Below are 27,324 nucleotides of genomic sequence, written 5' to 3'. Positions count from 1 at the left end.
CGTTGAACTTCGCGTGTGTGTTTTGTTTCTCTGTGTGGCGTATGTAGGAATTCCCTCGTTTATCGGAACCATAAACTGGATTTTGCAATGTTTTTTGGGCAAATTTTGCCATTTCATGAATGAAAACTTGTTCTAAATAGTGACTTTCTAGTGCCAACAACCATGGTTCAGCTGGATTTTAGTTCAGTGGGTGAGTAACTTGTGGAAATATCGCGGAAATCGCCACCCTCGATACCAAGGGCGGTATTGACATTTTGCCAGTCGGGAGGGTTTTGTTTCTAGCTTCCCTTTTGAAACCTGAATTTGTATCATTGTAGCGTTGATAATTAAGAAAGGGGCTCTGTAGCATGTTACATTGGGGTAGGATATGCCCCCTTTGGGAGATTTAATTTATTCAAATAAATTTTTGTTTAAATCCCGGATGACAGGTCAGCTGTGCGAACTAGGGGAGGTGCCCCTAAGCCCATACCTTGCAATGTGATTATTTCAATGTCCTTAATGGATAATAATTAATTATTGCAAATATTTGTTTGTTGATTTTGTTATCATTTATGGACGAATTCTTAATAATGCCATTAATTGTGTAATTAATAGGTAATAAGTAGGAGGCATTATTTACTTGAAGCTTCCAAAGGGGAGCTCTCTACAGAAGAATCCTCAAAATTACGCTCTGAATAAATTCCCATGCTCTGAACCTTTACTGCCACATCGTCTTTGACGTAGCTTAGGTATAATTTTTATTTAGAGGCAGCTCAATTCAATGGTTTTAGCACATTTCGTTGCTTCGAAATGCAATTTGGCAAGCAAAATGAACGTTTTTACGCGATGTTTTTACGTTTGAAGAACAGACTGATATGTTATTATCATATATAACTTTTCAAATTGTCGAGAGGCGTTTAAAAAGAACTGGAAGTCGCAAATTGAGAAAAATGGATGCAGAAAGGCAATACGTTCCTATAGTTGAAGTGGAAGAGGAACTGTTAAATCGTGTTGAAGAAGATGCAACAAAAGCAGCTGCTAAAGAGACTGAAAATTGGAGGAGTTTGATGAGCAGGATTATTCGCAAACAGTCGTTACATGACTTTCACATTCAGAGTTCAAGAGCTTTTACTTGTCGACAAACTAAACAGATTGAAGTTTTGGTGTCTTCTTCAGGCACCACTTCTAAACAATAACATGACACTATTGTTTCCTGACGAGTCTCGCTATACCTAAAAATGAAATTACAAATAATCGCAATAGACATGTGCTTTCAGACGGGAATTCTTTCGTATTACCAGAACGAAATATGCAACAAGAGTTTGGAATAAATAATGAATGGGTACCATTAAAGAATTTTTACTAGGGTTATAAGATTTCTAAAGTGCTTTAATGGGGAATTAGAGAGACAAATCGCTGAGGTATTTCGGTTTACACGCTCCAGGTATGTCGAAGCATTTCCGAAACATTTTAACATGCAATATTTTCATCAACGCGTCTCCCCCCAATTTGCAATTCGAACATTTTTTAAGGAAACTTTTGGTTCCGCGGCAAACACCTAAATAATAATACAGTCACGTTGCCATCAATGTATTTCTTATAATCAGCCAGCCACCTGACGTTATTTGCTAAATGTGTAAACTGCTAAACCTCGGGCAGCGACTTTAAACCGAAGAAAAGCCTCTTGGCCATTGTCCAAATCGAGCCGAAAAATAAGCCTTGAAGATGGATCGGCAGATGTTCACCACAATATTCACCCAACGAAACTTGCACGTGCCGCATGGCCAACCAGACACCCAAAACCACTGATAAAATTAAATTTCGGAGTTCATGCACGCCAGGTGTTGTGAGCACAACACAAAGCAGGTACACCCGTCGAAATCCTTTTTCTTGAAAATGGAGTTACAACCTCGGTTTTTAAGACAAACGACCCCTTCATTTTAGAAGATATTGGTAAAATATTGGCAGGGATTCCAAATAAAGTTCCTTTAAATACTGATAATAGAAATGTGAATTCCACCAAGGAATGATTTCCTTATATTCCTACTCTTCTATGATTTATTACCAAAGGTTTCTGTCGGTGTTTGTCTTTTGTTAAATTATTTGCTCTTCAAATCTTCACAAATTTGATAAGGAAAGATCTAATTTCAGTATTTCCCAGGGTACTCCTGTTCTTGAGGTCATTCAATTAGCGCGAGTTTGTGAAGCTTGTTTTTCCAAGTCGATGCTGGTTTTTATCCAGACTTGTTGTCATGTTTACGTGGATGTTTCTCGAAATAAACCTTGAAATAAACAGCTATACCTGGAAAATGTTGACGCTGAAACGTAGACACATAATCAGGTTAGGCGGTGATAAAAACATGAATTGATGGACATTTTTACAAACTCATTTAAGGTACATAATAGCTTTGCCACTAAACCCCGTGAAACCACAACCAGTCCGGTTTTAGTTCGACTTATTGGCTTGAAGCCAGGCCCTCTCCCTCGCTCTCCCGTGTCATATTTCATTTTGGAAATGACATTTTAACATAGGGAAATTGCGAAATCCAATGCAATCTCTAACAAAATTCCTGCAATTTGTGACACTCGAAATGCGGTTTTTATATAGAACCACTTTTTTGCTTTGCCTCGGTACTGGTTAAAACCGGTCATAAATACTCAAAATTGACTGATTAAAACCCACAATGCCCATCCGAAAACTAAAAGAATATTTTTCAGTACGAAAGAGTTAAATCAAACTCATATTGACCTCCATGATTATAGGTATTCTATCCAATACCAGCAAGCCCTGCAGTAAAACGGTTTCACATAGCTTCTTCCGAACAAGTAAAATACCACCTCTCTTCTACATACATGTTAATTATAACTGATTCTATGGAAACATTTTTGCTTATCCTTGAAGAGGTACTTTAACCGCCCATCCTTGGGCAGTCATTGATTGGTGATGGCCCTTAGGGCAGCAGCCCAGCCCGCCTTCGATCGCTAGGCTTGCTTATTAACGAAGCCATGTTTGAGCTTTCTTGTTGTTAGTACTCATTATTTAGATTTTTGCATTTGCAACTACGTGCCAAGTGTAATTACTGCTGTGAGAATTATTGCTATTACAGGGGTTCGTACCGTAGAAATCTAAATAGGTACTTGATGGTAGCTAAGATCTTTGTCGGCCTAAATTTTTTTGTCATGTCATAGTTGACAGTGTATTCTTTTTTATTCGCTCAGCTCAATGTTATTACTAAAACGCGTGATTTGATTAAATCTTGAATATTATTGTAGCATTATGTGTTGCTTTTTGATAATATTCCACAAGCAAACGTATCATTATGGCAAGGTCAATAAATAGTTGCAGTCGTTCACACTTTGCTTCGCCGATTATCAATTTTCTTGTTCCCTCTTATCAAGTACAATTATCGTTACGGCACTGCATCAAGCTTGTTATTGGCTTGTGCAAGGGTTTATGGCACAGCACTAAGTGCGGCTTAGTATTAATCCAAGGTTAAAAACGTGAGAAATTTGACCACGCATCCTCACATTTATCTATACATATGTGCCATAATACTCAATGGTCATCTTGAGTCAAAATTACAAGTGGTCATTTTGTCTTTTGGGGATCTCTTCTTGGCTAAATGTTCAAATTGTTGTTAAGCTGAATTGGCGAAATATGTATGTATTATTAATGGCTTGCACTATTGAAATGCAACTGATCATTAAGTTACATAACAATTATTGTGGATAATGTGTACAGTAAATAAAAAAAATGTCTTTGTTTTTATGTGCGAGGAAGTTGCTAGCTATTATTATATACATATATACTTATATATAGTACAAAGTGTTCACAATTCGGCGTTCGACATGAAGGGCTTATGATACCCACAGATTAAATCGAGACAAAGTGGCTAATAATAATAATAATAATAATAATTAGAAAAGTGATATTGTATTGTAAAAAATCTCGCTACCGTATATAAAAATATAAGTGTATATTTTACCTATTTTTGTTCATTTTCTTGCAGGTACAATGCCGGAAGAAGGGGTACCCGACATGACCAGCCTCACTGTCCTGGACGAGGCTATCATTAACAAGAATTTGAAAGTGCGTTACAAGCGGGACAACATCTATGTATCCTTTTATTGGTTAGTTGTCAGTAATTAACATTTTCCTTCTGAATTACGTAAGTACGTGAGGAAAATAGTATTATCAACTGGGAATTTGTAGGTAGAAGTAGTCTATTTTTGACCGTAAATTGCTGTAACTTCATAAGATATAAAACACAGTGAAATACTTAATTTACCTACATGTGTCTTTACTTTTGCCTTTGGTTTAATTGAAAAACTACTATTACTCACGTGAAGAAAACGTGAATATTTTAGAAGGTTGTGCCGAAAAAGGTCACGCATTTTGCTCAAAACATCAACCCGCCCTTTCCGTGTACCCTGCTAATATATTGAAACAAGCAATATGGATCACGTAACTTTTTTATTACTAAAAATACCATAAAACTGTCAGCGACATTCGAGGGATGTCCTTGCGGTCATCAGGTTACAGGGAATCAATCTAATAAACTGGAACGTGGTTCTAGGTGTAAAAGTTGAATGATGATGAGCGATGATGATTCAGCCAAAGAATGCAGTAAAACAACGTTTCGTGTATGTGAAATTGCGTTATTGGCATTCGACGTATTAGAAAAAAATATATATGAAAAAAACACACTTTTCAGCGCTTGTAAACTGTAATGTTTTAACATAAAGCCAGCTGAGATAAATTCAACAATTTCCTGCATAGTTCACTCAGCTTATCAGCCATTAGCTTTTCCATTGAGCATTAATGGAAAAATCTATTTCAAGAAATCAATAACCGGCTTTCAAGTTATTTCAATCAAAAGCAGTGAAGCCCGAGCCTACGCATGATGATAATTTAACACAGTTTACTGCTGAACTGTCATATGTTTTGGCATTACGTTAATTATTGGGGGCTTCGCTTCGTTTAAATGAAATTCCTCCGTGGAACTTATTATCTCCACTCTCACCTTGACACCAACCATAGAAAGCAGTTGACGTTAATCCGGTCCTGCAAAGAATAGAAATGCCGGCTTAGTCATTGCATTCGGGAACTTCCTAAAATCAATTCTTCGAATTTCATCCGAATCGAGAACCGGAACCTCTTGTCTTGACTCTTGAGGTCGGGCTGACTCACTCTCTGCAGGAATGTTCCTTTCCTGCCTTTGTCATATTCAAATTAAATGTCTAGGAGAGGAAGTGATTCGAGGTTCGGTATCCTTCACTTATCGACCAATATAATCGAAATTGGTTTAGGAATTATTATTGCAGTTGATTGATGATTTACCGTTAAAAAAAAGTCCGAATGAACTAGTTATGATTAATCTTAATTAGTGTTTTATAGTAATAATTTAGTCTACTTTTCGGTTTTTTTCAAACGGCAAGAAACAGTGGCAGACTGAAAGTTATGAAATTTTTTTCGTATAGTTTTTCACACAAAATTTGCCTTAGAATTCTGTAGACAAGATTCTACCAAAGCCTGCATATAAGTACGTTGTGGCGATTTTGAGATGCTTTTTGTCGCGTTTCATTTTGAGATCTTCAATTTTGAAATTTTAGGTGCAAACCTGGAATCAAAAATAGGTTACTGCTGCTGCCAATATTATCCCAACTCAATTATATTGCCAGCATTAATCACTGTTTGTCACTGTTATTAGTAGTCAGTTATCCCTGTCAAACTCACTTTCTATTATTGTGTCAATTCCTTACTCGAATTACACCAAGTGTGAGTGTCGTAATGCAGCCAGTCTATTAAACAATTCCTACCGTATTGGTATTAGGGAATTTTTTTTTGAAATTTTGTAATAACAGCGAGATACAAAAACTGGACCTCTTGCAACCCAATATTTAAATTCGCTACTTAAGACTAACCATCTTTAAGCTACTTTTAACCCTTACTTCCTTCATTGAATCATCACGCAAAGAAGCACATAGGATTGAACCCCTTGAGAGCTCTATCCGTGATCACAACAATATACGACACAGTGACACCAGTCCAAAATACAATGCGCCCTCATTTACTGGCGTATCGACGACGCCCGTGCACTGCCCTATTTTTTAAGGGCGAAAAGAGCCCCAAGGATCGAACTGCGATAAGCCCGACCTGAATGTTCTGTGATTCGCAAACCCTGCGAAGCGTATTGGGGCTTACGTGTGCACTTGCAAATGACGATTAAATTTTAATGAAATGTGGAGAAGCTCGAGTAATTTGCCACTTGAGAGCCTCTATTTAAGAGTCTCCGGCTGGATCGTTAAGACTGACTCAGGGAGGGGAAGATACGCAAATAATATCAGCGTTTTTGTCGAATTTTGAAGGCCTGAATCCCCCAATAAAATGGCTGGACGGATAATTGATTAATGAAGGTTTGTTGGCTTAATTGACATGCTACTAGCAGGAGATTAATCAAAATTGCTTTATCAGTGTCCGTATATTGAGTCTAAACACGGGGGCTTTAACTTAATTGCCGTTGTTAGCCCTATATCGAGTTTGTTTCCAAACAGGCCTAATTGAATCTTTGCCTATCATACCTAACCAACTTTTTTTTATTCAGTACATATAACATAATTTCTATGTATCAATTCACTTGAACATCTCCACATACATATGCCGCGGTTCCCTCTTTTATCCATACAATTCATTGTAGTCGTCACCCATTCAATAATTTCACGGCAGTTTACTTATGCTCATCATGTCCTACACCGTGCATTGAAGCATTGTCCTTTTAGCAGTTGAGGTGTATTTACTGCAATAGGTGGAAAATTGGTTTTTCTTTTTTATTTCTGAACTTGGGGCGTGGAGAAATCGTGATGTCAGACAGAACTCGTTTCTAGTTCATGGTTGCTTGGTAAGCAGTCCTTAAGACACAGTAGCGTCCTTCAAACAAGAGAAAATATATGATTTTAGGAGGTGATGATTAAAATGTTTTACAACGTAAAAAATTCCCATTTTTCTCCAATTATTAAAGTTTAATTCCGAGATTCTGCCTTTAAAAAGCGAAAATAGTTCATTAGTTACCAAAATTAAATATTTTTAATGAAGGATAAAGCGTCACGTCGCGGCATTATATTCCTTATCCAACGTTTCATTGTCCCTGATTTCTTTGCTCTATAATTATCGCAGTACCTTAAGAAATTTAGAATAGTAAGTGTGACAACAGTGCCCTATCTGATGGGTAAAGGTGCATCGAGTGTTGCCTATGTCGCGTCACAGAGCATATTAGTAAATATCAGGCGTCGTTGCCGTAACTTCAAGTATTCCCTTTGTACTCCCTGGTAGGTTTACCTAATTTTTCCAAGTTATGACCTGATCTAATGTAAGTCTTTTAAGTGTATCGGTTAGATATTTAATCATTTTCCTCGAAAAAATCTTCGTCTGCAACTTTCTAAAACAGTCATTGATTTGCAACAATTGAGTATGTTTTTGCCACCTTTCAACAAATATTCCCAAAAGAAAATCGTTCAATTAGACATTGTAAATATTGCGTGGCTATTGACAATTAAAGCGGGACTAATTGCAAGAAGGAAGAAAGTTCAATAATACTTGACAATGAGGGAACAGGGCCCATCTAAAAATGGAGCATAGAATCAAAAAATAATATTTTCATGATGTGTTTTTACTGAATCAGAAAGGTCTTAAGATAATTAACAGGGAATTAAAGGTACATTTATAAATAAATATTGCATTGTAATACCTAAAGTCCTAGTGACGTCCAATTTTCGATTAGCGAAGTCGCAACATAACATGATTCAGAGAGTAGTTCAATAATTTTTGGAGAAGTTTCAGAGGTGACTATAATTCGTTTTAACATTTGATCACACCAGAGTTTTTCGAATTATTTATTTAACTCATTTTTCGAGTTCTTAATTTTTTGACGATTATTTCGTTCAGCTTTTCGTGCATCAAATGCTTTATTTTTTATTCAGTTTAATAACTCAAATCCTCTAATTCCTCCGATTTAAATGTTGGTAATACCATTTAAAAGCCAGCGATAAGTCAGTCTTCTTCTTAAAAGCTCTTAAACCGTAATTCTCTTGTAAAGCGATCTTAGAAGCCCTACTCCTGACTTAAAAACCTCTTTAAATCTGTATATGAAACCTTAAGATAACATACGCCTCTAATAGCAAGATGATCTAATTTCGTACAGCACGAATCTGTTAGTACCGCGCGTAAAAGTTAAAAAGTAATTTATTTCACATATGGATTTGTTTCACGAGCAGAACAAGAATTCGTCTTAAGTACTGAAAATAAAGAAGAAAAGTGACGACTGGAAATGAACGTGCTGTTGAAAACCAGATCTAAATTTGTTTCTCTGATCGAATTCAAATGGGATTTCGGTTCATCTTTTGCATAATGTTTGTTTTTACAGATGTTAAATGTGCCTTATACGTTTCAAAATTAGACCAGATGTATAAGTAAATAATAGGAATCTCTACGCATACATGAGTAATAAATAAAGCGCATTTTATTTGTTTATCTAATCGAATGTTCATAAAAATGCAAAACAATGAAATTACCTACTTTTGTGTTGCTCTCGAAGCACATTAAGAACAATTGCTTTTATGCAACATAGATAAGATTTTGCTAAATCAGTATGGAACTGATGGTTTATTGTAATCACATGCAAATTTAATTTTAATATCAAACAAGCATTATATGAGTCAAAGCATTATTCTCGTTCACACCACGCGTACCCACTTAATATTTTATCCTAACATTTTAATTTTAACTCATGTTTTAAAGGCCACCATTAATAAATTAGCCTTAATTAAAAAAATACCAAACAAATTACAATTAATTAGGGTAAAAGGTATCTAAATGTAACAATTGTGTACGAAGGCACAGCTGTTCGGGTTTAGAGGCCACCATGAATTTATCATTTGAGGACACTTCCTGTCAGCGTGTGCATTTGATAACCAATTTCTGCTGTTTACCTCATAACGAAGATATTCGGGTTGGGAAAAGCTCAAATATTCCCTATATTTATCTTAATTCATACTGAGAAAGTGGAATTCTCAGACATTGATGTCTCATGATAAATATATGGGTAAATGCGCTCACTACAATTTTATTTGTCTGATGAAATGGGCTGTTTAATATTTCTTTGTAGAGTTATATTTTATGAATGGTAAAAGGTCGGTTAGTTCAGGTCCAAATATCAGTTTAATACATTGTGCCTTGATGCCTAAAAGTGCGGAAAAAATATATTTTCCGCGCTGAAAAATTTTTGCAGCCGAAAACTTCCACTCGCTGCACTCAAATGCATGCGGAAAGTAAACTTTCGTGCACGCAAGTAAAAACATGAATAAAATGGCATAATTTCGGACTCATTATTGAATTGAATAGCATTTTTCTTGATCACTAAATCAGGCATGCAGTGTGGTATTAAATAATGACCAAATAAGTACCTTACAGATAATGGGAAAAAAATACAAAGTGTTCATTTCAAAACGAACCAGCTGAAATATCTGTTCATTGGGAGGAAAATTTTTAAGTATTCAAAATGTGAACCGTTATTAGCGAGTAATGATAAAGTTCATTTTCAAATTCTTTTCAAATATTGACCAAAGTTTGTCCAATATTACTTCTAAATTCCAGGAAAACTATCTTTCAATTCTTGAATACTTTCAAGTGGAGTTAAACACTTTACGTTTTAAATAATCCCATAGAAAAAAGTCTAATGGACTGAGACGTGGAGATCGTGCTGGCCAATCTAATACAACTTTTCTGTCAATTCATTTTTCCGAAAATCGTTCTTTGAGCCATTTTCGAAACAGACTTTATTGTTTCCTTGTTAATAGCGGTCCCCATTTTGATCACTTAATAAAATAAATGATTTAATCCTAATAAGCTATTTGCATTAGTAAATATTTTTCCTTCTAACTCTCGGCTCTATTAACCGATTTCAGTTTTCTTGTTACAGTTACATAATAAATTGAATTTCGCTTGCAATGATGTACCACTCATTGGGGTGTGCCATTTGAAATATCAAAGTGAGGGTACCTGGGGATGACGGGGTGACTGACACACTTCTCTCTAATGTCAAATTAAACTTCCCCCTAGAGATTTAAACAGGTATTTTCTTCATTAATTTAAATTTTCCTCCCAATCAAGAAATATTTTGGGTCATTCGTTTTGAAACGAACACCCTGTATATAAATCAATGTACATTCTATCTCATTTTTCTGGACCTAGAAAATCTGACAGAAGGTGCAGTGTCCAATTTATCTTCCTCAAGGCACAGAAATTTCAAATATCTTTATATACCTACGTTACAAGAGTCCAGATGGAGCTGGGACAAAATCATTTATCAACTTGGCCTTGTTTCCTCTTTTTGCGGTCTTTCGCAGGTTCTCGAACTCTTTATTGTTTATTCAACGGTGTTTCCTTTTCACGGCACAGTTCCTCCCCAGCCCCAACAATTCCTCAGTTTTGGTTTGTTTTTTACATATACTTTGTCACTTTTGAATTTAAAGTGGCATTGCGAGGAAAAAGCATTGTTTTTGACGGCTGCAGAATGCGGAAACTAGGGCTTTAAAGTGTTTTTCATCAACAGTGAATTTCAAAAATAAGTTGAAGTTGTTTTTTTTTTAATTATTATTATAGTGAAGGTATTCCTTAATTAATATTTTTAGACATACACAGGCTCAATTCTGGTAGCAGTTAACCCTTACAAAGACTTGGACATCTACTCCCAGGTAAGTGTGTTATTACCTCAAAGACAGCATAATAAGAAACGCGCAATTTCACATAAGCCAACATAAAGCCACATTTTCGGCATCTTAAGTTTGCAAACTAAATAGGCAATTTATTAGCTTATTTCGGTAAAAATCCCAAGTTGAGGTAAATCAGCATGGCAACTTAGACGTGGGTCTTTAAGAAACTTTCCCTACTCTCACTATTTTGTTAGGGCCAAATTAATTACACTTAATGATCATAGAAAAGCTTTGGCTGTTCATAATTGAAAATTTAGTTACAGCCTCGCGTTTTACTCACAAATAGTTACCAACTCTCATTGAACTGAACAAATGTAGCCACACCCTTACATGCTTCACATGAAGTCTCGGTATTATCTCAACAGGATCTGAAAGCAAGTGATCCCCGAAATGAAAAATCTATATTGTGTAAAGGAACAAATCGCGTTTAATTCAGAAAAAACTGCTAAAGTACGTGGGTTTCGTACCAACTTAATATCAGGTATTGGGGCGATCGATAAAGCAACCCCCGGGTGTTTGATATTACAGCCGAATGTTCTAGATTTGCGGGACTTATTGCCTGAAAATCGGCCATAAAGTACGCTTTTATTGCTTTTTCGCAGTTTATGATATTTAAGAGTCCTTTTATTAATCGAGGTATAAGAATCTTTCAGCCAGAACAAATTCTCTCATGCACAATCCATTGAGAATTTTCATATATGGTCTCTAAGGCTTGTTTGATATGCAAGATCAATTGCAAAAATTGCTTTTTCCATCCAGGAAGTAAGCAAAATGTAGAAATTAAAAATTTTAAATGGGCCTAAATTGACGGAAAATCAGTACCTGTTTTTTTTTACAAAATGTTTCCTAAATGTTGAGTTCTGGGTGTAATTTATTTGGTCAGCCATTCCTTGCCTAAATGATGAGACTTACCAATTTACATTTGGTTACATATAGTTCCATTTGTGCAGTTCCCATGGTCAATCGGAAACGTAAATGATTCGTGTGCCATGTTATTAATTTAAATAACACGAAATGCGTAATGCGACAATTAATATGGTGATCAGAACGCAGCGGCACTTCCGCTCCTAAAGGTCAGTTTTTTAATATAAATGCCTAGCCTGAGAATAGCGGTTGTCAGCGGAATTTTATAAAGTCTAAGCATTGTTTAGGAGGTGGCATTTGAGTAGGGTCTTTATTCTAATGCTTTTAATTTAAGACGTTCTGCCTTCGTGCCTACCTTCCTTTTCCGGGTCCACAGCTGATTCCTCTATTTTCATTATAAAAAGAGAACTATATGAAGGATAAGTTGCCGCTCTACGTATTCTCTTGGGTGGTAAATAATTAAGCTATGAAAAGTATGAAGGATGTACTGCCTACTGGTGTACCATGTACTTGCGTCTATAGCGCTTGCATTGTTATGTAAATAAGTGGCACAGGTAAAGAATAAGTTATTACCTACTTATTTCATATAGGTAGGCAAGTTTTGTTGCTTTTGTTTATATACTGAACTGAGTTTTTAATTAATTTCTTTCAGTTGAGTTTGTTTTTGTATTGATCGAGTCACACATGGGTGGCATTATAAATACCTTTAATCAAATTCGACGGACATTATGGAACTTCTATCCCATTCTTGTTGGCTAATCTTCATAGGTATCTACATATATATGGAGAAACTATAAAATAAATACATTTTCAGGAAAAGCTACTAACGTAATTTTACGTCAGATATTTTTGTTACACCATAAAATCTCAATACTAAAATCAGTGGTATTGTTCTGTCTGAGAAAATAGTAGATTTTATAATTGAGCCCCGAAGGGTCGTGGGAAGGCTTTTCTTTTACCGTCGAAAAGAAGAATTATTGTATTCGGTCGTTACGCCATCTGGGCAAGGAGAATGGTTGTAATTGCGTTTTTATAACCCTTTTGGGCAAATTGCTACTTGTTATTTATGACTTTGATATGCAAATCTCGTCCACTTTCCATTATTAAAATTGCCCTTATGATATTGAGTTGCATTGCGTAAAATTAAGCAGTTTGCCAGAACTAACCAGAAGTTTTCTAAGAAGAAGTCTTCTAAAACAAGAAATTTTTCAATGGCCTCTGACACGAGATGTCATCAAAATTATAGGAGATATAAGAACGTATAAAAACCATGTGATGCGAAAGAGAAGTTAAGAAAAAAATTAGGGATAATGGCAAAAATGCGGAAAGTGTGAAAACATGTCGGAAATTGTACAATAACGGAGAAAATGAGTCTGAAATGTAGCAAAACATCAATAATTTAGAAATATTTTGTAAAATTCCCATATGGTATTCAAAATTTGGAACACTTAGCGCTTTACCCCTCAACGTGTAGCTGTGATTTGACTGACTCTCAGATAGTTCAGTAGAATTCCACATCCAGAATTTTGGGGTTACAATTCACATTTTTGGTTTATATTCTCTTTATTTGCAGGAATACGTAAACAAATACCACGACCGTAAACTCAGCGAGCTCGAGCCCCACGTCTTCGCAATAGCAGAGGCTGCTTACGCATCAATCCAAACATGTCTTCCCGTGGTAGACAGATCTCACAAAAACCAAAGTTTAGTTATAAGTGGCGAAAGCGGTGCTGGAAAGACCGAGAGCACTAGGTTTATCTTGCAGTACCTGTGCTCGGTAACTTCGGGGGTGTCTGCCTGGGTGGAGCAGCAGATTCTGGAAGCCAACACCATTTTGGAGGCTTTTGGTAAATATTATCCACCGAATTTTCATCAATTTTTGAAGAGAACTTGGCTAAGAATTTTAATATAAGATTTAAAAAATAATCCAATTATCCTCCACCTATCTCTACAGAACAATTCTTGGTAATTTAAGAGAATTCATAGCAGTATTTATCTCAATTGATTGACTAGTTTTTAAATTCGATACACAATCCTGGAATTCTTTCCAATTAAGGAATCAAGTCACTATCTCATTAAGACGCAATCGTAATGTAAAAATAATTGCCACCATTTTACATACTGCAAATGAGGTATGCCGGGAAATTACTCGGAAACCTAGTTTATGCACATTTATCTTGTTAATCCATCCATAGCTAATGTTTAGTCTTCAGTGCACTATATTACCATTAATTGTATTGTCATAAAGGTCCTAATTATTGCGGTAAATATTTAATATAGTGGTATTTGTCCACACAGTTCCTTTGTTATATCAAATCTTCGGTTTGGGTTTTACATCTTCTTTCTCAACACTTTAAATATCCATCAAATTGAATATGAAAACTGCAGGATTTGCCTGCAGCAATGAGGAAGAACCTAAACATGACAAGGTTAAATTGCCATAATCCTTGTTAATCAAGTAAATTAGCTTTGTTGAAGCGGTCACTCTGTAACACACCGTAGTTCCCAATTTCAGTCTCTTTAATTAAAGTAAATTGGAATGGAAAGAAGTAACTGAAAATTATTAAAAACTTCAGTAATTGAACATTTCCTGCAAATTAAAATTCTACATTTTCTCGGTAAAGGAAATGCAAAAACAATCCGAAATGACAACTCCAGCAGATTCGGAAAATTCATGCAAGTCTGCTTCGATTCGAGATGGATGATAGCGGGGTGCATTGTCCAGGATTATCTCTTGGAACAATCTCGAATCACTTTTCAAGGTTCGGGAGAACGAAATTATCACGTGTTTTATCAATTAGTCGAAGAAGCAAAGGTCAGTAATGTTATAATTTCTTATTATTGTGCCCAAGCATAAAAAGCGTTTTTAGCACAACAATGAATTAGCATCCCAACTGCACCTGAGAGACGCCAAATTTTACAACTACTTGAACCAATCTCATAGCATTAAGATCGATTCAGAAGCCAGAGGTCTGGATAGCCTACGGCTGGCATTCCAAGTCCTTCAGGTGCCTGCGAATATGTGCAGTGGAATTTTTCAAACCCTCTCTGCTATCTTATGGTTAGGCAACTTATCGTTTGAGGATGTGGGTTAGTAGAGTGCAATTTAATTTGATATGTTGGGTGTAATTTATTTAAATCTAGATGGAGAAAAGTGTCAGTTAACCAAAGATGATGAGGGGATTCTGGAGATTTTGTCCAAGTTACTCGGCTTGGAAATTGAGAATTTGAGGCAGGTGGTCTTGTTGCGACAGATTAATGTCAGGGGAAATATTACGGAGATTCCGCTTACAAAGCAGCAGGTAGGCGAAGCCTTGCACCTGTTTGCATAATACATGAAACAATCATTTTAGGCTGGAGAAAACCGAAATGCGATGGCAAAAGCCTTATATTCAAGGACATTTGCCTGGCTGATAAACCATATTAACAACTGCATAAACCCTGGCCAGGACTCTTCCAGATTTCTGGGAGTTTTGGATATTTTCGGCTTCGAGAATTTTTCGATCAACTCCTTTGAGCAGCTGTGCATTAACTACACCAACGAGAAACTGCATAAATTTTTTAATCATTACGTTTTTGCCTTGGAACAAGAAATCGTAAGTTTTTCCACTTTTTTTAAGAGAAAATCTGCAGTTTTTGAATTGTTCTAGTATGAGCAAGAAGAAATAACTTTCAATCACATAGCATTTACGGATAATACGCTATGTTTGGAGTTATTGGAAAAGCCGCCAAGATGTATTTTGAGACTGCTAAGCGAGCAGTGTCACTTGCCTAGAGGTTGTGACGCTTCATACATTTCCAACCTGCATTCGGAGTTTGAGAGTCATGAGAGATATGTGAAAGGTAAGGGTCCAATTTTTTATTTTAAACAATTTTTGATACCATTTGGGGGGTAAACAAATTCCATTCATTTCAATCTACTAGTGAAAAAATTCAAACGTTGCAACATTTTTCCTCATTCATGAATGACTTCAAATTCTTTACAATTCCCTGTAATAGTAAAGTGTAACATCCTCATGAATTATTTTTTAATATTAAACCAAATCACTAAGAAGTTTTAATTATTCATGTGAACCCAGTCCGTGTTTGTTGATGGGTGTTTAAAAAGGTGCTTAAATAATGAACTATAGTAGTAGGTCAATGTTCTGTTTCTAAACTCAAAGGATTTTTTAAACTTTAAATCGGAGGATTAAAATTCTCCTATGGCCAAAATTTTACGGTTAATATGCGAGAAGCTATTAATGAAATGTCCACATAATTAACAAACCTTTCGAGGTGCACGAAATTTTTATCGAAGACCGAAGCACAAAGCGTTGAAGGTCGTTATAATGGGGTATTTATTTTTAATTTGTAGGGCAACAGCACACGTTGCGGCACGAAAATAATTGCTTGTGTTTAGGGTGAATTGAAAAGTTTGCTATATGATATATGCAAAACATAATAATTATTATATGTATGTTTTGAACTTTATTACAGGTGACGATCGGAGGAGATGGGAGACTGAATTCGGCGTAAAACACTACGCAGGCTGTGTTACGTATAATGTTAAAGGATTCGTAGATAAAAACCGGGATGTGCAACAAGACGTATTTTTCGATATTATTTCCCGGAGTACCAACGAGTTTGTGCAGGAATTATCCACGTTTCAAGATTTGGCCCAGAAGACGCAAACTACTAACGGGGTGGGAACTGTTTCTAGGGGAACTAGCAAAGGAAAACCTACAGTTTCAGACACATTTAGGTAAATTAAGTACTGAAGACGGTTTTTTTTAATGGCAAATTAGGGAACAACAGCTGTCAGTTACAAACTGATTGTGAGATAAAGTGTGTATTTTTTTGGCGGGAACACGTGCATTTCGCTATTTTCAGAACTGTAGCGCCACTTAGAAAATTTACCAAAACATTCTAAACTTTTTTACCTAGATACCAACTCCAAGCATTAGTAGATGTTCTGCAATCAACTACTCCTTGGTACGTCAGATGCATTAAGCCAAACAAAGACAAACTGCCGAACGATTACGATGACGCTTTAGTTTTGGACCAATTAAAATACTTAGGAATGCTAGACATTATTAGGATAAGGAAAGAAGGTTTTCCTATACACATGTCTTATGAGGATTTTGTTATACGGTAAAACATTATTTTTCAAAGAAATTTAAAGTTGATAATGATAATTGTAGATATCACTGTCTTTCCAAAAACCGGCTGCCTCCTGACGTCAACAAAGCTTCCTTGTGTTTGATAGAGAGCTATCAGTTACCGAAAACGGAGTGGCAATTAGGGAAAACTAAGGTGTTCATGAGATCGCACGTACACGAGCCTTTGGAGGACAGGAGGAATAAAATGATTAAGGATAAGACTGTTTTAATACAAAAAACGTGGAGGTATACTTTATTTGAATTAAAGAGATAGTTCTCATTCATTAATAACGATTTTTAGGAGGTATAAAGCTAGAAAAGAATATGTTAGAATTAGGAACGCTGTACTGCGAATTCAGCACGCTTATAAAGGATGGAAATTAAGAATAGAGTTTTTGAAGAAGAGGAGAGCCGCTGTTGTTATACAAAGCCATTTGAGAGGTGTTTTTGCAAGAGGTAATAAATCTTTGATTCTATTTTTCTTCATTTCATCTTGATTTTGGGTTCTTAGAAGTTGCTGCCGCTCTTCGAGAAATGAGAAGAGTAGAGGAGGAAATGCGTAAAAGGGAACGATTAGAAGAGGAACGAAAGCAGAGAGAGGCGGAGAGATTAGAGAGGGAGCGACAAGCCAAAGAAGCAGAGGCAGCTAGATTGGCGGAAGAAAAAGAGAAGGAATCTTTGGAAATGGAAGCGTTACCACCTCCACCGATTCCAACAGATTTGCAAAATGGAGATTTAGAGCAAAGCGAAAGGTAAATAGGTAGTCATTAAGAATGACAGAACACATTTTTTAATAGGAACATTGGAAATTTCTTTTTATTTTTAAAAAGTAGATTCTATCAAACCAGATGTTAAAGTCAACTGCTCGAACTAACTGAATTTTGTGACTAAATCTGGAATTTAATATCGTAAGCCATTCGTTCACGTGTGAATTTCGTCAACTTTTCACCATCAATAAATTACTTATAACTTCTATGCCTTTTGATTTAGTGTAATACTGTATTTATTCCAGAGCTGCAGAGCAAGAAATTGCAGCTCTATCGCAGATGGCTCAACAGCTCAAACCGCATCTCAATGAAACTACCATCGAATCCGTCGATTTAGACAATCTCTTTGCCTTTTTGTCTGATGTGGGTCCGCAGACAATTAGTCGGATTAACATTATAGACGAAATTGGGGAAAAAATGAACGAGCTAGTGGAGGACTTAGACGTGGAGCTTGAAACAGTGATACAGCAAGAATTAGAAGGTAAGTTTTTAATTTCAAAGCAAAATTATTAAAGTTAAAGTGCCCCAAAAAAATCGATTGTAATGTTATCTCTGGGAAATTATATTTTCTATATTTATATGCTTCATTTAAATTTTGAAAACATAATTCTCTTCTAGGATTAGCCAAGGAGCAACAAACCCCAGTTCTTCCAAAAATGGGTTTGCCGAGCCTTCCAGAACCTACAGGTCCCCCTCCCCCGCCACCACCGGCATTCCAGTCATCGCCCGAAACTCCAGTTCCTTCTCCACCTCCTGTGGAACACATTCCAAATGATCGTAAGTTAAAGTTCTTTCATGATGCGACTACATATTTTCATGAGGTACATTATATCAATTTTTAGCAATAAGTATTGAGTCGTTATGTTTAATGACCTTAATATTTAATTGTAATTATCCAGGAGGAAAGCCTCGAAAGAAGGAACCGATTTATGAGTCGGTATTGCCAAGAGAAGAGCCAATAATGCCAGTTTGCGTATCACCACCGCCTCTTCCGGCTCCTCCTAAATTACCTTCGGAAAGTCCTAGACCTACCCCTGCAGTCTCAAGGTCCAGTAGTTCGCTGGTGAGTATCCTTAGCTTCAACGATAACGAATAAATTGTTAATCCTGCAAAATATTTAGCTATTCATACTTGAACCTAAATTAATAAAGAAAAGACAACAGCAACTCATGTTCTGCAACGTTTCAGTCACAACATTGGAAACACAACAACCATGAAGTGCCCATTCAACAGCCTTACCAAAACAATCATCTCAGCAATCAACAGTACCATCAACAACAATTAGATAAATTGCCACAGGTGATCAACACTGAACGCGAACAACGCCGCAAGTTTAGGGTGGAGAAGAAATTGCAGGAGCTAAACGAGAATAAGGAGAGAGAAAGCAATACGGAAGAACTACATTTCGATATGGTTGAGTTCGCCAATCAACACTTTAATGCGCACGAACGCAGTCCTGAAGGTGAGTTTTTGTTTTGCAATATGTATTTTATGACAAATCTAAAAACATATTGTAAATATGTATTTTTTAGTCACTGTTATTATTGTCATTGCTGTAAAACACTGTAAATAATTCATTCAAGTTAAACCAGTTATCATAATCCCTGATGCGAATGGTCATGTCCCAGTTATCATGGCTTAGGGAATTGATAGAATTCCTCTCCAACAATGCTTTCAGTATGGTAGCTGCACTCTTAGACCCCCCGAGATGTACAATTTTTACAGAGAAACTATTGACGATTAAGAATTTTGTTTTCTAAATTGCAGGATACAGTCAGTCCATAGGCTGTTGGTTGTTTTCCTGCTGTAGAGTTGGTGAAAGGTATGGCTAGGAATCTAATTACAAAAAAAAATACCATCGTAGAATTGCAGATATTACCAATGCGTAGTTGCAAAAAAAACCGTGAATAATGCTTGGATCTCTACTCAGACACAGATTTTAAAACATACACATTTGATTTTTTGCGTAATATTGCCTACTAGAAATCTGGTAAACAATACTGAGGTACTAGTAGGGACGTAATTTCTTTATTTAATGAATACAACAGCATATATTGTTATATGTATACCTAATAATTCTTTGAGCAAGAGTATTTCATTGCATACATTAATTTGCTTTTCCTAACATGCCGCAAGACCACTTTATTTTACGCTATTTTAAGAATTTAACATACCGAAAGCATTATTGAGAGTTAAATTCATATCAAATAAGGAGCCTAATAAAGTTTCTTGTTCACGAAATTCGTATAACTTATACGGTCACATCCTCGGCAATATATATATTGTAATAATTTGGCCTCCTTTTTTCATAAAATCATTATCCAGAAATTGGGATGTTACGTCTTTTTAAGGCGCCGGGAAAAGGTGGAAAATTTCATAAGAATCTGCTAAAAATAAAATATAAAATCACACTTTTCAACGTAAAATTAAACAATATTGCGGTAACAACTTCGAATATATTAAATATTTATCAAAAACTATAATCTTGTTAACGTAATTCTTTTTTCTTATAGGCACGATAATGGCAACTTTAACCCGGAAACGGCAAAGTTCTGAAATGATACCGAAGTACGAGATGGTAACTTATTATAAGGGCAACACTATCCCCAATTCCCATATGCATTTATATGATCCAGATAATGTCAATGTTGCCTGTACCATTTTTCGAGTAAGTACCACCATTTTTTGTCCTTCCAAAGGTGTTAGGTTATTCGAAATTTTAGGATCTCTGCAAATATTTACGAGGCGAACTAAATGCCGATAGAGAACTGTTTGTTATTCAATCCATTATCGGTTTTGCCCTAGAGCGAGAAGAGCTTAGGGATGAGGTGTTTGTACAGTGTATTAGACAGGTATTTTCAACGAATCAAAACGTTTTTGAGTCTTAGTGTTGTATTCTTTTTGATAGGCTACAAATAACCCAAGTCCAGACGCAACCGAGAGAGTTTGGCTATTGCTGTGCCTCTGCGTGGTGTCCTTTCAACCCTCAAAGTTGCTGTATAGATATTTTATTTCGTTTTTAAAGAAAAATCTTTCTCAGGACGGGAAAATTGCTCAATACGTTCAGTGGTGCTTAGACAATTGCAACAACAATAAAGTTACTGTTAGGGAACACCCGCCCTCTTCAGTGGAAGTTGCTGTGAGTGCCAACATTTTTGCGTGTAGTAGCAGCAGCAACAGGAAAAATTTTTGTTTTTAAAGGCAATGAAAAGATTAGGCACAATTGTCTGCCGCTTTTTCTTTTTGGACGGACGAACTAAAGCAATAGACGTTCATCCGACTGATACAGCTCAAGACGCTGCAAAGAAACTAGCAGAACGATTAGGGCTTCGCAATTTGGAGGGATGGGCTATATATCAGAGCAGGCCCGATGGGGAGGAACACGTGCGTGCACATCATTATTTGTACGACATTATTGCGCAATGGGAACAGTAAGCATTATCAAAATAATTGTGGATGTTTCTTATAATAAATTATTGTAGAAATCAGAACAAATTAACACCTCCAAGTGGCTTGGCCACTTTGGGAAGACGCAGCACGCAGGGCCTTAGCGGTGGCGAAAATCGATTTATCTTTAAAAGGAGGCTCTTCAAGGCTTCGCGAGTGCTTAGCCAGGATCCCGTCGAAGTGAATTTGTTATATGCTCAAGCTGTTCATAGTGTCGTTAAGGTAAGGTTTGTGAACTTAAATTTATATTGGTCATTTATAAAACTAGCTTAGGATCATACATGGCTAAATCTACAACACAATGCTTAGATGTACTGTTTCAAATGATGGTTACGTGTTTTTTTTTTGCAGCGAGACGATTTCCCTGTCACCGAAAAAGTAGCTTTGCAACTAGCAGGCTTGCAAGCGCAGGTAGCATTAGGCAATCCTAAGGATAATAATAAATTGGAATATTATACAGATATTGATACGTATTTGCCTTATCGCATATCAAAAACCAGGGGCGATGACGTATGGGTTAGTTAAATCTACATGATATTAAAAAAAAGGCGTCATTACTGAAAAATTTGTAGGTCCCTATTATTGCTCAAGCCCACCGTCAATACGGAGCTAATCGCTTGGAATTAACTGCCAAAGCTCTTTACCTCACTTGCGTAATGCAGTATCCTTTATACGGCACAACAATGTTCCCAGTTACGTATCGAGGATATTGGTCATATGGCAACGCTTTAATATTAGGTACTTACAATACAAAAATAACCTTTCAATTTCGTAAAAAGAATTGTTCTTCTTTAGGTGTCAATTGTGATGGAGTAATGTTAATCAAAAACGACGACAAGTTCGTCTTAAATGAATTTAGATACCAAGACATAGAGAGTATTTTATTAGACCCTAGTGATAGTTTCATAACTATAACCCTTCAAAGAACAGTGGGAGAGAGCAGTCACAAGTGTTACGTGTTTGAGACTAAACAGAAGAATGAAATTGGGTCTTTAATTGCTAGTTATTATCCAGCATTGGCAGGGTGGATGACTGAGAGTGAGGCGCCGCAAAAACGGATAAAAAGTAAGTACACAGAAAGTTATGCTTAAAGAAATAACTAAGTCCACAAGTGGAGAAATATACGGGAAATATGTATATCGGGAAAAGCATGCCTTCAGTCATTACTAATATCTAATTATAGTTTAAACAAAACATTGAAAGCTCCAAAATGTTTTGGATTTGACGTGTTCATATAACAAGGTATTTGATGTAGACAACCAATATATTTTTTACTTCGCATGCATCATATAATAGACTTTTTGTATTCGCCGCAGCGTGCGACGATCTTTGTGATACATATATGTTCACTAGGAGAACAATATCAACACTTTAACAAATTCATAATACTTCTTGACGCCTAAATGCGTCAATCAATTGTAATATTTTCAGCAGCTTCGTCGCTTCGACAGTTCGTTCGACGCACAAATTTTAAGGGCCTTTTTATACTATTACATGGACATGTACAATACATTTTTTTAACCCGATATCCGATGTCGATAGGTATCACCAACGAAGATAGAGTCCGCCTTTATCACAATCTAGTGAACTGCAGAAGAGCCCTGGTCGACCATGAGATTTTACGCAAACCCACCGACTCATCTGGCAGTTTCTTAAGGAATACTTTAAGGAGACTAAGTAAACACAAATTAGATAAACTGAGGCAAGAACACGGAGGTATGAAACTGCAACGTTTTTTATGTTTGCAATGAATTAAAGAGTTTTATTTATTATTAGGGGATACGTCAGAGACTTACAAAGGTTTCCATCATGCCTTTTGGGCGTTTAGTAAACAGCCCTTGCTGCAAAGCATCAGCAACATCCCCGAGCCTAGCGAACAGATAATGCTACAAGTCTTTCAAATTATTTTAACGTACGCCGGTTTAGGACAAAATGGTAAATTTGTGATAATAGAATGTTAAAAATGGGCGATATTTTTTCCTAACTGAAACATTTCTCTGCAGGTGAAATAATTCGAAGAGTAGAAGACGAGCACGTGTCTCTATTGCAAACGATCCTAGAGAGGTGCATGAAGAAGGATGTATTGTTGTGCGAATTGTACTTACAGCTGATCAAACAGACTACAGACCATCCAGATCCTAATTCCAGAGTTAATTTGAGGCACTGGGCGCTGTTATCCTTGTCCTGTTCCGTTGTATTACCTCCGAATAAGGTTATCAGGAGGTACCTGATTTCTCATTTAAAAAGGTATGAAAATAATTTGCTAAAACTCCCGAAGCATTATGTTTACTATCGAAGGGATATTTCAATATTATCAATCAATATTACAAATGTAACCGACAATGTCACTTTAACAGTGAACGAGAATACGATAACAGAAATGTCTTTAAATAGCTTAAAAAAATTGACGAATAAAAAAATGACGAATCTTATCAATAAACTCAGTTTGAAGGTAAAATCTTGTCAAGTTGATATGTTGATTAGTAAGATCCTAAGCCAAGCAAATATCTTTTATATTTTCCCCTTCTACCAACATTTTTTGTTTCAGATGTGGCTCAGACTACGTTACAGAAGAAGGTAAATATGCCAGATTTGCCGAAAAGTGTCTTCTCAAGACCCAAAGCACCCGCCGTCGCCAGTGGCCTCCATCCCGTGAAGAAATCCTTTGTACCATCAATAGAAGACCTGTTTATGCGAGATTTCACTTCATGGATGGTCAATACCACAGTGTAGAATTTAATCCTTCGGCGACTGCAAAAGAAGTTTTGGAGGTGGTTCGGGACAAAATTGGTTTATCTCCGGAGGCAAAAGGTGTGTTAGAATAGTGATATGTTATTGACATCTATGCTCGTTCTACATATACGTACAAACACATTGGTAATTTCTCTTTTAATAAATTCTCTTCTGTCCTCTTCAGGTTATGCAATCTATGAAGTGTTAGGTAACTCAGAACGCAGTTTATCCTCCGAGGAAAAGATAGCCGACGTTATGGCCAAATGGGAACGATACAGGGCAGCTTCGACGGCAACACAGACCAATAATACTGGGACAGCGAAGAAAGTGCGCCCCCAACACCACTTCTTTCTTTTCAAGAAGCACCTGTTCATGGACAACTATATCATTCTGAACGATCCAGTGGAGAAGGAGCTATTGTATCATCAGGTGTTGCACGATTTACGCACTGATCGCTTTCCGATTACTGATAAAGAAGCGGTAAATAATCTTTGAAGACCTGCTTGAATGGGGTTTTTACATATTATACATGTCTTTTTTCCAGATGATGTTAACAGCGCTGCAAGCGCAACTAGAACTAGGGGACTTTGATGAAACAATCCACGATTATCGCCCGATTGCATGTCATTGTCTCCCTGCTCGGATAGTTCCAACGGTGCCGCAAGACGGGGTGCAAATGCATCATCAGAGCTTAAGAGGGATGACTGCTTCAGAAGCTAAACAGGCGTTTTTGAATTTGATTCAAAGCTGGCCGTTGCATAAGGCCACCATATTTGATGTTATGGTAAGAATTTACACTGGTAATTACAATCTACCGTATTTCTCATATCAAATTTATCACTCTTAGTGTGAATAAATTAAACACATGATAGTTGACGCATATGTCAGCTATCACGCAACTAATTGACATTTTCATCCCATATTTGATGCCAGTCCATTTATATACATGTTTTTAAGGCCTTTAACATGGCCTCAAAAACGGTTCCGTCATGTTATGTGTTAATATGATTTCTTCTTTTACTCGAATCAGCAATCATTTACCTCGAATTGGCCTCGAGTTCTGTGGCTGGCAGTCGATCAAAAAGGACTTCACTTATTGGAGCATCGATCGAGGAATACTCTATGCACATACGATTACAATAGTATCATGTCTTATTCGCCTGCGTTGCAATGTCTCATGATCATCACCGGGAGTAATCACAAACAAAGCAAAGTGATTTTAACCACCGCCCAAGCCTTTCAAATTGCTACGTTAATTAGGGAATACATGGAAGTTCTACATGAAAATATGGTAATTATGATTTGATATATCATGTGTCACATAGAGTGTCCTTTTTGTATTTCTAGGTGGAAATGAGGAAAGTAGAACAAACGAGAAGCCGACCGGTCAGCGCAGCTCTACATCCACATGCTCCTTTAGTACCTCCGCAACCCAGCTAGAAGAGGGTCACATTCGCAGATGACGTCGCTAGACCCAGCTGTGGTTAAACTACTGGCGGTCTAGGGGCAAACCCTGCTTGGTAACATCATTTACATTCTAATAAGTTATGTTAATAAAATTCCTCCTTCATTCTTGTCCTACAATTTAACAACCAATATCAAACGAGAGCATATTTAACTGCCATTTTGTATAACGCATCACTGCCAGTAATACACACATCGACAATTTACTGTCACCATTTACAAAAACACTATCAATATTTCATTCGGGGTCACTACTTCTGATTTTCAATGCTTTATTATATGAAACTATTAGTCAAGAAAAATAACAAAAAAATACCCATACTAATATTACGGTTACCAAGCATGGTTTGTAGTTTTCTGCGAAGAGCAAAATTTTAGCCGTTTTAATTTCGCCATCGCATTCAATTGCCGCGTTAATAATAACCAAAGAATTGCATGATAAAATAGCATCATCAGTGTTATTATTTGATATTTATTTACAGCGGAAATTCGTCTAAAAAACGGTTTTAGGAGTCAAATTATTAAAGTACTTCAATTTAGAACATTTTCATAATTTTGACTATTAGTGGTAGAAGCACAATTTTTATATGGAATATACAGATCTGTTTTTACTGCTTGAGTTATATAACAATTTCTACTTTTGTATTGAAATCATTCATATTCTGCTTATTGTTGTAAATTATGACAATGAAACGGTTAATCTCTGATAATTTTGCCTTCAAAAAGTCTTATTTTAGTTAGTCCACTTTTTGCCTTCTGAAACATAATTTAGCAGTGTAATATAGAAGATGAGACGTTTTAATAACCTACATGAAAATTGGACAACCAGTTATTCAAAAATTCAGAAAACTTTCCGAATAGTTGTGCTTCGTTGACTGGTGTTTAAATGGACGATTTTGCCGTTATCTATTGTTAGCAAATAGAAATAGAGCAGTTAATATTAAATACTCACTATGTCTCAATTCATGTTTAAGATGTTGGACTAGCCTAATAACTTGTAAAAAAGACTGAGTAGCCAAAACAGGACGATGCGAAACAAAGATATTTTACTATTGTTTATAAGAATTTCTTTGACTAAATTTAGTATGCTGGATTGATCATAAATTGAACCGAGAACATTCACCACTTTGTTGGGTAGTTTTAGATGTTTATTTTTGAACACGAAGTCTTCAAACAAAGTCACTTTACTGTACGGTCTGTAACAGTACAGTAATATGGACATTATAGTATTGTTTAATTATTAGACATAATAATGAAGATTATGGTGTGGTCATAAGCTGGACATGGAATGAAACTGAAGTGGTGTACCGCTGGTGGCACACAATTACCATTGTAATAATAGATCTTCTTGAACGTATTAAGGAATCTTAGATATAAAAATCGTTAATTGAACCTAGTCAAATGTACATATTATTACGTACGATACAGAATTTTATGACTGTACAGATGTTATGCGCGCATTGTTTGTCTTGTATATTATTTTCTTGGTAGACATAATCCGAGTTTTAGACAATTCTTATTTGTGATACATTTATGGCATTAACTGAATTTTTAAATGCTTCCTTTGTACATTTTATTTGCTTTTTATTTGCTTTCTGTATAAATATTTATACTTATAATATTATTAAAATAAATGAAAGTCAAGTAAAATTTTCTTATCGATTTTGTAGATTACTCACCTTATTCCCACTACATAAAACAAAAAATTGTAGTAAAAAATAATTTTAAAAAATCGATTTCGCTAATCTGTAAAAAAACTTTCCCACGTTTTTATAAGAGAATTTGTTTTCCCACGCTTTCGTAAGAAAAAACTTTTTCCTCCTTTATTATAAGGAAAAGCTTTTTTCCCACGTTTTTATAATAAAAAACTTTCCTACGTTTTTATAATAAAAAACTTTCCCACGTTTTTATAACAAAAAAACATTTTCCCACGTTTTTATAAGGAAAAGCTTTTTCCCACGTTTTTATAACAAAAAACATTTCCCCACGCTTTCATAAGAAAAAACTTTTTCCTACGTTTTTATAAGGAAAAACTTTTTCCCACATTTTTATAACAAAAAACTTTTTCCAACGTTTTTATAACAAAAAACTTTTTCCCACGTTTTTATAAGAAAAACATTTCCACATTTTTCTAAGGGTGGGAAAAAACTTCCACAAGGTGCTTC

General features: G+C 36.0%; 1 protein-coding gene across 1 annotated transcript; it reads left to right on the top strand.

Moving 5' to 3' along the window:
- Myo81F (Myosin 81F) lies at window positions 1–26,787 on the top strand. The gene is made up of 34 exons (XM_066406716.1): window positions 1–190; window positions 3,990–4,096; window positions 10,666–10,728; window positions 13,184–13,457; window positions 14,235–14,425; window positions 14,481–14,700; window positions 14,755–14,912; window positions 14,964–15,206; window positions 15,261–15,453; window positions 16,087–16,351; window positions 16,534–16,740; window positions 16,791–16,994; window positions 17,050–17,204; window positions 17,260–17,500; window positions 17,761–17,996; window positions 18,134–18,292; window positions 18,415–18,578; window positions 18,704–18,977; window positions 20,029–20,183; window positions 20,239–20,367; window positions 20,424–20,654; window positions 20,717–20,946; window positions 20,998–21,184; window positions 21,314–21,478; window positions 21,535–21,700; window positions 21,758–22,027; window positions 22,505–22,678; window positions 22,739–22,897; window positions 22,966–23,209; window positions 23,511–23,773; window positions 23,880–24,175; window positions 24,240–24,479; window positions 24,726–24,986; window positions 25,043–26,787. The coding sequence occupies exons 1-34, from the start codon at window positions 163–165 to the stop codon at window positions 25,133–25,135; spliced, it is 6,645 nt and encodes a 2,214-aa protein (XP_066262813.1). The 5' UTR covers window positions 1–162; the 3' UTR covers window positions 25,136–26,787.
- The last annotated feature ends 537 nt before the right edge of the window (window positions 26,788–27,324 follow it).

This window comes from Euwallacea similis, chromosome 3 (genome assembly GCF_039881205.1).
Source record: "Euwallacea similis isolate ESF13 chromosome 3, ESF131.1, whole genome shotgun sequence".
In the NCBI taxonomy this organism is placed as follows: domain Eukaryota; kingdom Metazoa; phylum Arthropoda; class Insecta; order Coleoptera; family Curculionidae; genus Euwallacea; species Euwallacea similis.
Note: the sequence above shows the minus strand (reverse complement) of the source record. Positions and strands in the feature narration are given on the sequence as shown.